The sequence below is a fragment of the Myiozetetes cayanensis genome, unplaced genomic scaffold (assembly GCF_022539395.1).
Source record: "Myiozetetes cayanensis isolate MyiCay16 unplaced genomic scaffold, myiCay2020 scf1, whole genome shotgun sequence".
In the NCBI taxonomy this organism is placed as follows: Eukaryota; Metazoa; Chordata; class Aves; order Passeriformes; family Tyrannidae; genus Myiozetetes; species Myiozetetes cayanensis.
The window spans coordinates 52,111,931-52,125,015 of record NW_026086604.1 but is presented as its reverse complement, the minus strand read 5'-3'; the positions used below and the strand labels follow the sequence as shown (position 1 = coordinate 52,125,015).

Genomic DNA, 13,085 nt, shown 5'->3' with positions numbered 1-13,085 from the left:
CTCCCTGTCCCACTGAGGCAATCGCGGCGGGACGCGGCGCTTCTGCTTTCGGGACGGCGAGCTCCGCCGTGATTTGTCTGTCCCATACGCCCGTGTCTCCGCATTTCTGCTTTTGAGAGCGAGTGGTCGCCGACGGGGCACAGCGCGGGGGTGCGGCGCTGAGCCGGGATGGGGACTCCATGGAAGCGCTCATGCACCCTCAGAGGGCCGTGTCCGCTCAGTGACATCGGGACAGCGATGCAGCGCGACAGACTGGGGGCAGAGTGGCTGGAGAGCTGCCCGGCGGCAAAGGGCTTGGGAGTGCTGATGGACGGCGGCTGAACGTGAGCCAGCTGTGTGCCCAGGTGGGCAAGAAGGCCAGTGGCATCCTGGCCTGCATCAGGAACAGCGTGGCCAGCAGGAGCAGTGATTCTCCTTCTGTACTCGGCGCTGGCGAGGCCACACCTCAAATACTGTGTGTTCAGTTCTGGGGCCCTCAGTTCAGGAAAGACACTGAGGTGCTGGAGCAGGGCACCTTCCTGTGAAGGAACCTTCCAGAGAAGGGCAACGAAGCTGGTGAAGGGTCTGGAGCACAAGTCCTATGAGGAGCGGATGAAGTAGCGGGGGGTGTTTAACCTGAAGAGGAGGAGGCTTCAGGGGAGACGTTATCACTCTACAATTACCTGAAAGGAAGTTGTAGCCGGGTGGGGATCGGGCTCTTCTCCCAGGAGACAACAAAAACAGCGTCAGGCTGCGCCAGGGGAGCTTTAGTTTGGACGTTAGGAAGACTGTCTTCACAGAAAGGGTGATTAGACACTCGAACGGGCTACACAGGGAGGTGATGGAGTCACATCCCTGAAAATGTTTTAAGAAAAGACTAGATGTGGCACTCAGCGCCATGGTCTAGTTGACAAGGTGGTGTTCGGTCACAGGCTGGACTGGATGGTCCCAGAGCTCTTCTCCAACCCGACTGATTCCGTGGTTCTGTGACAACAGCGGCTCGGTGGCCACCGGGCTCCCGAAGCCCCCGGCCCGGCCCGGCCCCGCCCCCGGTGACGTCACCCCAGGTGCACACCGCCTCCTCCTCCCGGGGGCGTGGCCTCACCGGCCCTCGGTGGGCGGGGCGAGGGTCGCGCATGCGCCCGGCGCCGGGACACCCGGTCGCGAGCGTATGTGCGCGCCCGCCGCTCGCGTGAGGCGGGGGGCAGCGCGCGAGCGGTCGCGAGGTCGCCGGTCGGCCTGCCGCGGGCAGGCTCGCGCGCCCTGCCGGCCGCCGCCACCATGTCCGCCGCCATCGAGAAGGAGTTCCAGGAGATCGACGCTACGAACGACTGGCAGGCGCGTTATCTGGTGAGCCGGGCGGGACGGTCGGCTCCAGCGGGAGAGTGGGAGGGGAGGAGGGCGAGAGGCAGAGAGGGCCGCGGGCCGGCAGCGCCCGTGCCCGGTCCACGCCGCCGCCTCGGCAGCGGGAAGAGCGGAAGTCGCTGGGCCAGCCCGGCTCTCGCCCTCAGGTGCGCGCAGCGGAGCCGCGGGCAACCGCCGCGCATGCGCGCCAGGGGCGGCCCCGGGAGAGGGGCGCGTGGGGGAGGCGGCGGCGCGCAGGCGCGGGGCGGGGCGCGTGCGCGGGCTCGGCGGCCCCTCGGCGTCGGTGCCGCCGGGGCTGAACCGAGCGGGACCCGAGCGGAGCTGCGGGACCCCTGCGGTCCGCGGGGCGGGCGGGGAGCTGTGCCCCGTCACACCGGATCGGCCGAGGCTCGGCGGCGTCCTCGGGCACCCGCACTTCCTCCTCACCGCCCGTTCCCGCTGCCTTTGGCAAAGCCCGGCGGCTGCTGCGGGGATCCTGAGCGGCTGCCTCTCGAAAGATGCAGTATTTGCGCTTTTCTGTGTTGAAACAACGAGAGTACGAACTTTCAACAGCAGTCAGTTCTATAAAATAGACTTTTATCAGCTGGTACCGCTAGAGGCGTTATTTTCCCAGCAATATTTTACAGCTCTCTTTAATGACTTCACAGTGGTTTTTCTCTCTTAAATTAGGGATTTATTTGATTTATATGTGATTCAAATACATTATTTCAATATTTCGTGTATTTCACTTTCGAATATATCTGTATTTCGAATAAGTAACTTTAACCTAAGCCTGCCAGAGTTCGGGAAACATTTGGACAACACTCTCAGACGCATGGTGTGATTCTTGGGGTTATCCTGTGCAGGGTCAGGAGTTGGGCTTGATGGTCCTTGTGGGTCCCTTCCAACTCAGGATATTCTGTGTGATGGCTGGACATTATGTGGGAAAACTGATTTTAGAAATCGTCATTAAACTTACCTTAAGTTTGTTTCTTTATAGCAAACCTGCCCTCCACCCCATCACTGTAGTAGTGTTTCCAGCTCGTTTAATGTTTCTTTACCAAAGTGCAGGTGTGTTTCTGTGCACCCATGATGCAGGTGCTTTTAAAAACAAAATATGTTGCATCCTGTCACTGAGTAATGCAAAATTTACATTTCATGGAAACTTGGGTGTGAATGCCTGCCAGACCCATTCGTTCCATGTGCGAGCTCCCAAAGTTTGCCAGCTGTGTAAACCAGAGAAGTTCCAGTGTGCTGTATCAAAATAAAAAAACCATAGGTTAAGAGATTTTTATACAAATATGTGGAGCACTGGTGCTTGGCAGTTGCCTCTCCACATTGGGGTTTATGTTCTGTACAGGTTGGTTCTGCAGTTAAACTGAGGTCATGCACCAGATGCTAAAAAGCGGAGCATGCTTTTGTGCTTTGGATTTCCGCTGAAGTCCTTTCTAGCTGTGTTCATTGTCCAGGAATAGACTGGGCCATTTAGGAAATTTGAAGACAAAGATAGTGGAAACATTGAGAAGACCAAAGAATGCTCAGTTGTAATGAGAAGTTTAAATGCCCTTTGGGACATAATGATCAAATGCAGCAACATCATCTGAAAACAAAAGGAGAATTCCAAGTAAAATACTGTTAATTCTGTATCGTACAACATCTCGGCTGAGATGGCATCAATACAGAGATGCAAAGACAGTTGAATACATTGAGGACTGTTTTCAGTTGTCTACATAAGGTAAATCTGTATATCTTAGTGAAGTTGAGGAAAAGATGCACTGAGGCAAAAAAATTAATAAAGCTGAACATTCAGAACAAGTGAACAGTATGGTACTTAAAATAGTACGTGAATGAGCCTGTTTGAGTATCTGACAGACTATTGAAAGGTTTGTATTAATGCATAGGGAGAAGCATGCTGTTATTTCACATTGATATATGTTACTCTAGAATTCTTTCTTCGTATTGGTTCCTATTTAACTACAGTTGTTCGGGATGAACCATCAAACCACCAAGAATAATCATATGGCTCTTAACAGCAGCCATAAAGTCATTAATGAGTTCAGTTACCTTTGTGGGGCTTTAAGCTACCAGTCAGTGTAAAGGAACCAGCAGGAACGCTGGTGAAAGTTCCATCTGAGTCTCTTATTGCTGTGGCAGATAACATGCAAGTCAGAGGGTAAACTGTAAGCATAATAAATACCTGGTTGGGTTTTTTCCCCCTTTGATCCTGGTGCATCAGTTGCTTAGCAAGTTGTGCTTGTGTTAGTTTGGTTATGTCAACCAGGTGTAGGAAGATCTAAGTGACAGCAGGTTGACCAAGAATGAGACACGTTTTATGAGTGAAATGGCACTAGGTGCAATAAAAGATGGTTTAAAAATGTTAATTCTTAATAACTGTGATAACCACTAATCTTAATCATCTTGCTGGCTATAAGTAAAATGTGTTTTTTTGTCGTTCAAAGGAAATCCGACATAAATCCAGTGACTACCCTCACAGGGTTGCAAAATATCCAGAAAACAGAAATCGAAACAGATACAGAGATGTTAGTCCATGTAAGTATCTTTTCTCTAATAATTGCCATAACATTTCTAGACTTTTTGCTTATCCTGTTGGCTTAAAACACTGAAGCTAATATGTCATGGTCATTTTGGATTTTGCATTTTGGTTATTTCTGTAGGCATGTATCCTATGATAAATGTGGGTTTTTTGGTAACACATACACAATTGTGTATAACAGGAGGGAGAAAAGTCTACAGATTAAACTCATTGTGCTGAGTGGTGATAGAGGGTTGCAAACCATAGGTATTAGTGTATAAGTAAATGTTTGTGAGCTGCAAAGTAATATTTTAAAGATATTTTTCTCATAGGGAAATTATTTAATATATTGTGTTTAAATGCCACTCGATTTCTACTGTTACTTTAAAAAATGCTTGAGATTTAGTTATTTCTGTCTGTATGGTAAATACGTTATGGGATGCTTTGTACTTTACTAACAACTGTGAAATGGTCTTTGTGACATAATGGTCTTGCATGTCATGTGAAAACACTTGTTTGTTTTTTTTAGACCAGCTTCTCTGCTACAGAGATGCTGTGGGCTTCTTTTCAACAGCATTTGTGTGAGCACAAGATTACCAGTATGTAGTTATAGCTGGAGAAGGCTGTCATAAATCACTTTAAAAAAAACTGGGGAAAAAAAAACTGTACAGCCTTAATTTTTCTACAGTAAATATAAGCTGGAATGGATTAAATGTTTATGTGTTCTTCACTTTGAAGTTTCCCAGAGTACCGAAGGGTTCTGAAAGCCTTGTTACCGGATCCAGAGTTTTTGAAGGGTTGCTGGTACCTTGGGGCTTCTCGTTTGAGTACCTGTTTGTAAGATTTGGAGAAGTGCTGAGCTCCGTGTTTCCAGTTGAAAGTTGTGGTAACAGTGTGTGTGTGGCACTTCTCAAAATTACTCGGAAGGGTCTTGGATTGAGTCACGCTGGTCAGATGGAGCGCTGCGTGCTGCTCCTTAGGCTGCTGCCAGGATGCTCCCTGGCACAGTGAATTCTTTCTAAACAGCGTGATGCCGAATCTCGGTGCTGCAGGCTGGTGGAACTGAACTGAGGAGTGCATGACCTCCTCGTTGTGTCTGCATGGTATTCCATTGGAAAAGTGTACAGCTCTGAAGAAGGTACCTCAGATAAGGCAAGGCTCACTGACTTCAACTGTATGCTCAGCAAAGGGAGACAGGCTTCTTGCTGGACACATGTTGACACAGTCTGTGCAGAGGTACTTCTGTGTCCTAGGTTTGCTGTCCTGTTGCAGCGCAGCATTGGCATCTTACTGGTGCTGAAGTAGATCATGTTTTATTCCCTTTCTGTTTCATACCTAAATTGGGATGGGGGTTTTAAGATGAGAAGGCAGGAAATTGGATTTGAACCCCCAGGAGACCCAGATTCTATTGCTGGGTCTAATATCCTGTACTACTTCTGTGTCAGAAGCTGTATCCATGGGTTTACCATTTTTCCCATCCATGGATTTAATTTCTTAGGCACTACTGTAAAGAGAAGAGAGATTTCCCTTCAACGTATTTGTGCTTTTTTCTTTGTTTTTAAAAATAGTGTTTCTAAAATAAATAAAACTACCTTTTATTATTTAAGTAGCATCTAATAATGCCTCCAGTAATACCTTACAGATGTGACTGGCGTTCATTTCCTGCAGTAATTTGGAGCTCAACATGTTACGATTTTCAAAATTTTTTAATCATGGCGTGCCTTTTACTGTGATGAAGAGCATCAAACACCTCCATCTTAGTCATGGCAAAGCCTGCTTCTGAAATCTGTGTTTAGCCAGGAGGAAGGAATTTATATGATTCTGTTAATTCCTGAATCCTGTGCAAAAGCAGATAGTTAGATAAAATCTAGTATTGAGGTAGTAGTGGGGCTCAGGAAAGGGTTAGAGCCATTACATGCTAGTTGGCATGAAGTATAGCATGATGAATGAATTAAGATGGTTAAATTTATGAGGAATGTCTCAGCTTTTGGCATTTTTCAAAGAAAGACGATTTGAATTAGTCCACCGAGACAGCCTACAGAATGGGGCATTAGGAACAAGGCTGTATGAGAACAGAGCAAAACGCTGTGTTTGGACTAATTTCTCTTGAATTTTACATCTGTGTTTTCATATATGACTCATAATTGCTTCTGTAACAGTGATGAGAGTTGGGAGGAGAAAGAGATCTGGCAGGGAATATATGATAAATAAGATTTCAAGATAGCAGTACCTAAATTTCAAAGGAGCTGGGATCAAACTGTATGGTTTGGTCACTGTGGTGAACACATCTAATTGTGGTGCATGAATGCAAGGAACTGGTGTTGCAGAAATGCAAGACAACTCAGTCTCACACAGTCTTGACATTTTGGTCCTTCACTTTGCAAATCTTACCACTTTTTAACAGCGTTTAAATGAAAATCAGGTGATACTAGTATCCTCCAGAAGTCAGAGGCCTTGAGAGCTAGCTGTTAAGACTTTCAGGATCCAGCCACTGAACCATATTGTAAGATGGTATTTGATGAAAACGTTTTATTTCTCCCTGGCGCTGAGAAAATTGTTTGTTAATGATGGTAGCGGCTGAGCCAGCCTAAAATCCAAGGTGATGTGTCTGCAAGAGGAAATGCAAGGATTTTTCTGCCTTATGGAAAATATGCCAATTACAAGTGCAGGAAAAAATGCTTTGGGTTGGTTTGCCCCGTTTCAACCATGATGTCAGGACAAGTACACTGAAACTAATTTGTGTCTGTTCCATACGTCTCTAGGTAAAAGTTAATTTTTGTTAGCTGCGGAAGGCTAATCGTCTGCCCCTTACAGTTGAGTTTCACATCATTTCCAGTTTCATGAGTATTTTTGTTACTGGGCGTTTTTGTTGGCTCAAGAGCTATAGTGTGTATAAGTTTGGTTTGGTAAAAGCCTGAAGAGTTACCGCCTAGTTAAAAATCCCAGCAGTCCAGCAGTGGGGCATTAATCTAGAATAGGGAGAGGAATATCTTGGCTATGTTGTACTGTTGAAACAGGAAGTTAATCCGAAATAGGTTTGGTTTGACAGCCAGTCATTTCCGGACAGATGAAACCATTTCTCAGAAAACATTGTTAGGAGAGGAAAGTAACTTGTGAGGTTGTTATTCTTTATTAATACCTTCAATGAAACTGTCTCAGATTGACTGTAGACACCTTTTAGACATCTGCTTACTGTGTTCCCAGATTTAGAGGCAAGAAGGAAATCCCCTCAGCAAAACTGGCAGGATTTTTTTTTCCTTTAGCTTTTGGAGGGTAGATGGGGGGTTTACGTTTACGCAGTTTTATCTTCAGCCTTCCTTTGTAATATGGTGTGTGGCTCAATATCCTGGGTCATCTGAGCATTTTTGCCTGGTAGATCATTTTGCTGTCGGAGGATGTTGCAAGGTAGTGATTTCACTGGCTTTTTTCTTGAGGCCGTTACTAGACTTTCTCTCAGACTTTTCAACCATAGGCTTGCAATTGACCAGGGAGAGAGGACCGTGAAGAGTATTGTGCTTTACAGGCAGCAGAACTGGAGCTGATTTAAATGGTTTTGCACGTGGTGCTGATTAATTGTCATTGCAGAAATGTTCTCTTTCTGTACTGTTTCGAGTGTATGTGCTGGGAACAGGGAGACTTCTGTCCAAAATAAGCCTGCTGCATTTCTTGTTGTCCCTGTTAGAAGCTGACATTGATGATATTTATGATGTTATCTAATGATTCTCTAAAACATCTTGTTACCACAAATATTGTAAAATAAACACAACGTGCTGCTTTTGGAGATGCTTCTTTCTTTGGGTTTAGGGAAGAGGGAAGCTTTATAGCACATGCTGATCTAAACTTTAGTGTGTCTTAAGATTGCCTTTCACCATCTTTAGAAGCGTACAGATCCCGTGCTGTAGCGACACGTGTATTTCGGTACGAATGCATTTTGGTCGTGACTAGGCCATGATTGATATGATGGCATTCATTGTGTATGACCGGTGACAGGGTGGTGGGGAAAAGTCACTTTGCCTTTCCTTTGCCTCAGGCTACCTCTGAACCTTGAGACTGTAAGTCTAGTGACAGAGTATTGTAATTTGAATAATTTAGCAGCTCAGATAGACTAGATTTAGATTAGTGAAATGGAGGGGATTTGCTGGTAGGCGGGAAAGGGTCAGGCAGGGTCATTGAGATGGCTTACAGCTGCATGTTTTATTTATGACTTTCTTTAATCCACTAAGTAGCATTTTGTCCTCCTCTATTGTTAATAGCTGTATATTTGGGGGACCAGAAATGTCTTTTGGATAAAAGATAATTTTGAAGTTATACAGTGGATTCACTTCTAGAAAAACAGTTGTTTTCAAGTAAAAACCTTTCATTAACCAACTGCAAGACCTGCATGATGTCCAACACCAAATGTGTTTTATCTCGGTTTTAACTGGATCTGTCATGTTCTGTTTAGCAGGGAGTTGGCTGATTGATGTGTAATGTGAAGTCTTGGCCTTACTTGAAACATGGGGAGTATTGTCAGTGATATCAGTTGGACAGGGTTTCACTGGAAGTAGGTAGTCAGAGCTTGCTTTTCTCAGATAGGGCCGTTCTGGGAGTGGGTTTTCTCAGTGCAGGAGCCAGAATGAGAATAATTTGTAAGGTTTCCACTTCCTGTTCAGGCTGCATAGTTTGTTGAAATAGGGGAATTAGCACTTCAGAAAATGAGTACTGTATTTTAGCTGTTGTGGGTATGGCAACGTATAAGATAAATCTTATCTTAAACATTTAAGATAGGTTTATCATTCACATAAATCTTAGGTACTTTGTAACTGGAAATGATTTCCATACGGGAAATGTATTACAGCAAACTCACTGTCAAAAGTTGGCTTGCTTCATTTAATTCAGAAGAACAAGCCAGGGTTTGAATGAGGTTTCTAGGTCATTGTGTCCTTTAAGAACCTTTTCCCTTGAAAGAAGGGGAATCAATATATCCTAGTGTCCGTCTTTGTCCGTGGACTGTATGCCAGAGTATTTGTAGGATCGCCTCTGGTTTACTTGGGGAGGAAGAGGGAGGCTGTCTGTGCATAGAATTAGTTGTTAAAGGGGCTATAAAAGAAAAAACTTTCAGAATGCTCTTTGTTGTGTTTACAAAGCAGAATTTATAAGAAGAAAAAAAATAAAGCTGGAAGTGTGCATGAGGATTAAAGTAGGAAAGGTCCTTAGAGCCTGGGCAGTTATCTCCCCCGGGCAGCAGAACAGCAGCTGCCGCTGGGTGATTAAACTGTTAACAGAGCTTGCTGACGTCACCTTTCCGAGAACACTAGTACCGGTATGTGTGATTTACTATAACAAGATCTTAAGTTTTTCCTGTTGGCAAATGACATGTAATATTTACAGAGGTCTTGGTTCCTCTCCAGTAGAAACATTTCAGATAAAGTGATACACGAAAGGAAAGAGTAATGCTTTCCTATCCCAGCAAAATAATACAAAGAGATATATTTCACTTTAGAATGCACATGTGTTTTAATTTTACTGTGTATTGGCTTTGGTATTGTTTTTTTTCTTCACACAGAGGTATCATAATTTTTTTTAAGACTCCTGAAAGTCAAGGTAGTGTTACCTTACAACTGGAATGCTAATAAAAACAGACTAACCCAGTAAATTTCTCATGCTTTTATATTAAAAATAATTTATTGAGCATATTTCTGTTCTCTGCACATTTGTATGTGACTGCATATAAAAGCTAGGAGCTAAAGGAGGCAGGGTAACAACAACAAAATAGTTGTACTTCACTGTTGACTTCTCTACTTTAATCCAACAAGATCATCTTTGGCAGTTGCCAGTTAGCAGATAGATGAGGGAGAGTATAAAAGCAGATCAAAACCTAGTAAATGTATTTTCCCAGGTTTCCAAACATGTGGAAAGTATTTATATTAAATCATATGAGCAGTCTGTAGAACAAGAGTCTAATTCAGTGACTGTTTTTTGATTGCCATCAGCTTTTTTCCTGTGCGAGGTTATATTCATGGATTTCTGAGATAAGCCTTGTGCTGTACAGTCTGGCTATGAGTTCAGTTGTCATAGCTGTGCTGAATTTGATACTTGGGAGTTACTCATGTGAAAACTCATGATTTTGTGCGTTTCCCAAGATGTCTGTCAAAAGGAAGTTAGCCTTTTGGTGCAGGGATGATAGAGGGAAAAGTGGGCTGGCATTTTAACAGCAGTCTGTGCCCCATTTGAGTTCTGTGGGTTAGACCAGCTGAATGTAGGTTTAAAAACTGGCATTGCATCATAATTCACTCTCTGCTCTATCAGCTTCCTTATGGAATCTCTTCCATCTCTTCCTGAAGTGTGTTGAACTCAATCTTAAGTTCAGTCTTAGTTTGCTGGTTTTTATTTACTCTTCTCAAACAGTCTGCTGAGGCTGTTGAGCTTCAGGAGGTTTGGAGTCAGTTGGATCTCATTTTCTGGCATGTAGTTGTGTACAGATTTTAAACTAAAAGTGCTCTTTATTTAATACAGTGACCGATAAATGGCTGAAGCATTACTTACTATGAACAAGTCTCATTACCTAAATGTCTCCTAGAGGCTGATAAATCAGATACTAAAAGGTTCTAGAAACTGCCACGATGACTTTTTATTATGCAGTGTTTGAGCTTGACAGTATGATCATCTTTCTTGTGTTAATGTTAGAATTTTAAACTGAGTCCTTCACTTCCCTCTACCATAAATAGGGGAATCTTCTATCTTGCCTATGTAATTGTGAGAGACCGAAACCATGCGATTAGATTAGGCTTCATTTAGGTGAAAGATTTGTTAAATATGTACATTTTTTTCATGTGCCTCTTTGTTATTGTTATATTGTATAGTATTTGACAACTCACAGGGAAAATTAAATTGATCAATACTTGGTTTGAACTATTGCAAGTACATTTTGATGGGTTTTTTTAGCTGTATGAACTTTTCTTTATGATTCTGCCTCAACCTATGAAACTTAACCAAAAATCTTGGAATTCTGAACACGAAGGAAACCATGCAGTAGAGTGATGTGATGTGATAGGACAGTGTTGCCTGGTGTGAGTTGTGGTGCTGTTGTATTAAGGAAATGCAGCTGTTGAGAGGTGGCTGTCAGCATCTTTCGGCATGTATGGGAGAGTTGTTTTCTTTGGCTGTTTTTTTTCAAATAAAAATCTGGGTTTTTTTCCAAAGAAAAATGAGTATTCCAGTTTTCTGAGCATCTACTAGTAATAGCTGCCTGCAATTACTCTGATGAAATACTGAGGGGAGAATGAGACAGGCGGTTATCAAAGTTAGACGAGAAATTATTTTCACACATATTAATAGTTTACTGCTTGGGTAGGACTGCAGAATTTATTTCAGGTTGCTTGTCAGACCTAAACTTGTCTGTTAGAGAGTATTCATCAAGATGGATGCATCATTAGTTCTTAATTTTATTTGAATTTTAGATGATCATAGTCGTGTAAAACTCCAGAACACTGAGAATGACTATATCAATGCCAGCCTCGTGGTCATAGAAGAAGCTCAGAGATACTATATTTTAACACAGGTGAGTAGCACTAATTACTGCATTATTACAGGGATTGAGAATCTAGGGGAGTGGGATTTGTACAGTTGTAATTTATATTTGGATGCTTCCTTGTCTGTATGCATTACATATATCTCATATTAACAGCCTGTGTGATGTGGCTGTGATCAAATTATTTTATATTTTAAGAAAAGCTAAAGGGACTATTGAAGTATGATTAATTACTGCATATGAAGCTTTTCAAGTATTTCTTGCTCTTCAGTTCTTTTGGAAATAGGTTGCAACAATACCTTAACTCCTTAATTCATCTTGTACCTTCTGAGAAGTAGTTTTAATTCTGACAGCACAATAGTATTGATGCTCAACCAAATATCCTTGCCCTGAGTTTTTATTGTTTTGTTGTTTGGTTTTGTTTGATTCTTTTTTTTCTTCAAAAAACCCACAGCCATTTCAAGTCCTGTAGTGGTCTGTGCAGTGTAGTTACTTTCTTGTCTGCCACATCTATCAATTCTATTAATAATTTGATTAAACTTTTCAGAGGAAAACTTTTTCCTCTTTCCCACAGTGAACTACTGACTGTGTTCAAATATTGGTTTGCCTATGTGTTCTCACGCCCATTTTTCTTTACTGCACAGGGTCCTCTACCTAATACCTGTTGTCATTTTTGGCTGATGGTATGGCAGCAACGAACCAAAGCAGTTGTCATGCTGAACAGAATTGTCGAAAAAGAATCGGTAAGTGACATTAGGCCTAAAGTTGTAAAGCCATATAATTTTGATAGAGTTGAGCAGTGTTTGACTGTTCCATTAAAAGAACTAACATACTTTCTCACCAGTGTATAGCCTAATGTGTGTTGAATGTAACATTAAAGTGATGGAGCTAAGACCTAAAATTCAGTTTGGTGAAAATAGCATCCATTTGGTGAAAATACATTCAGAAAGGTGAAAGTAACGTTCTGAGAAGGGAGGATATGCAGATAGAAATAGTGTGGATTAGAGGCAGTGTAAGGTGCTCTTGGAACAAAATGGAAGGTGGGAAACCAAGTTTTAATTAAAGTATCTTTAATTCCTTTAAATCTGATTCCTCTAAAGATTAGTATAGTTGTTATATAGGGATGTTAGCTGTAACAGTGAAGACAGACTGCTGCCCAAGAACTGGTGAACAGTTGGTATACATGCAGAATACAAAAATTTTCTGCTACGATGTAGCTTTTCTGCTAATGTACCTAAGAGTACTGTGGATTTTAGTTGTAAGTACATGTCATTTGAGGTTATGTCTTTTCTTCAAGAGTATATTGGTGAGTGAAAAAGATTTGACTGGTTTTTTAAAATGTCACTTATTTTCTTGTGCAAAAATATTCCTACAGAAAGTTTGAGTGCAGAGCAAGAGGAATAAAAGGCAATGGGTTTGCATTGCTTTGTTCGCTTATCCTCTTGTTTCACTAGAACCTTCCAGTATACAACAAACCTGGGGAAAACTGGATGTGATAGAAGAGTTTTGTAAATGTGCAGGTGTGCATGTTAGAAATGAGAGGAGGAAATGCTGAAAGAGCTGAGCAGAGGTCTCGGTTCCCTGTAGAGAACTAGAAGGGGGAGAGGGAGAAACTTTAAGATGTATCTCAAAACATGTTAGCCCTGCAGTGAAAGAAAACATAAACAGATAAAGCTGGAATGCATAATAGCCATTGAAGCAGTTGTAGTAACTTTATGG

At 42.7% G+C, this 13,085-nt stretch overlaps 1 protein-coding gene across 2 annotated transcripts in view; it reads left to right on the top strand.

Annotated features, from left to right (window-relative positions):
• Window positions 1-1,127: 1,127 nt before the first annotated feature.
• The window catches only part of PTPN2 (protein tyrosine phosphatase non-receptor type 2), a 29,514-nt gene continuing 17,556 nt past the window's right edge, over window positions 1,128-13,085 (top strand). For both annotated transcript variants that reach the window (XM_050306877.1, XM_050306869.1), the window contains exons 1-4: window positions 1,128-1,329; window positions 3,783-3,873; window positions 11,296-11,396; window positions 12,011-12,109. In XM_050306877.1, the coding sequence (XP_050162834.1) occupies window positions 1,261-1,329; window positions 3,783-3,873; window positions 11,296-11,396; window positions 12,011-12,109 (360 nt within the window). In that variant the 5' untranslated portion in view covers window positions 1,128-1,260. The remainder of the gene's footprint in view (window positions 1,330-3,782; window positions 3,874-11,295; window positions 11,397-12,010; window positions 12,110-13,085) is intronic.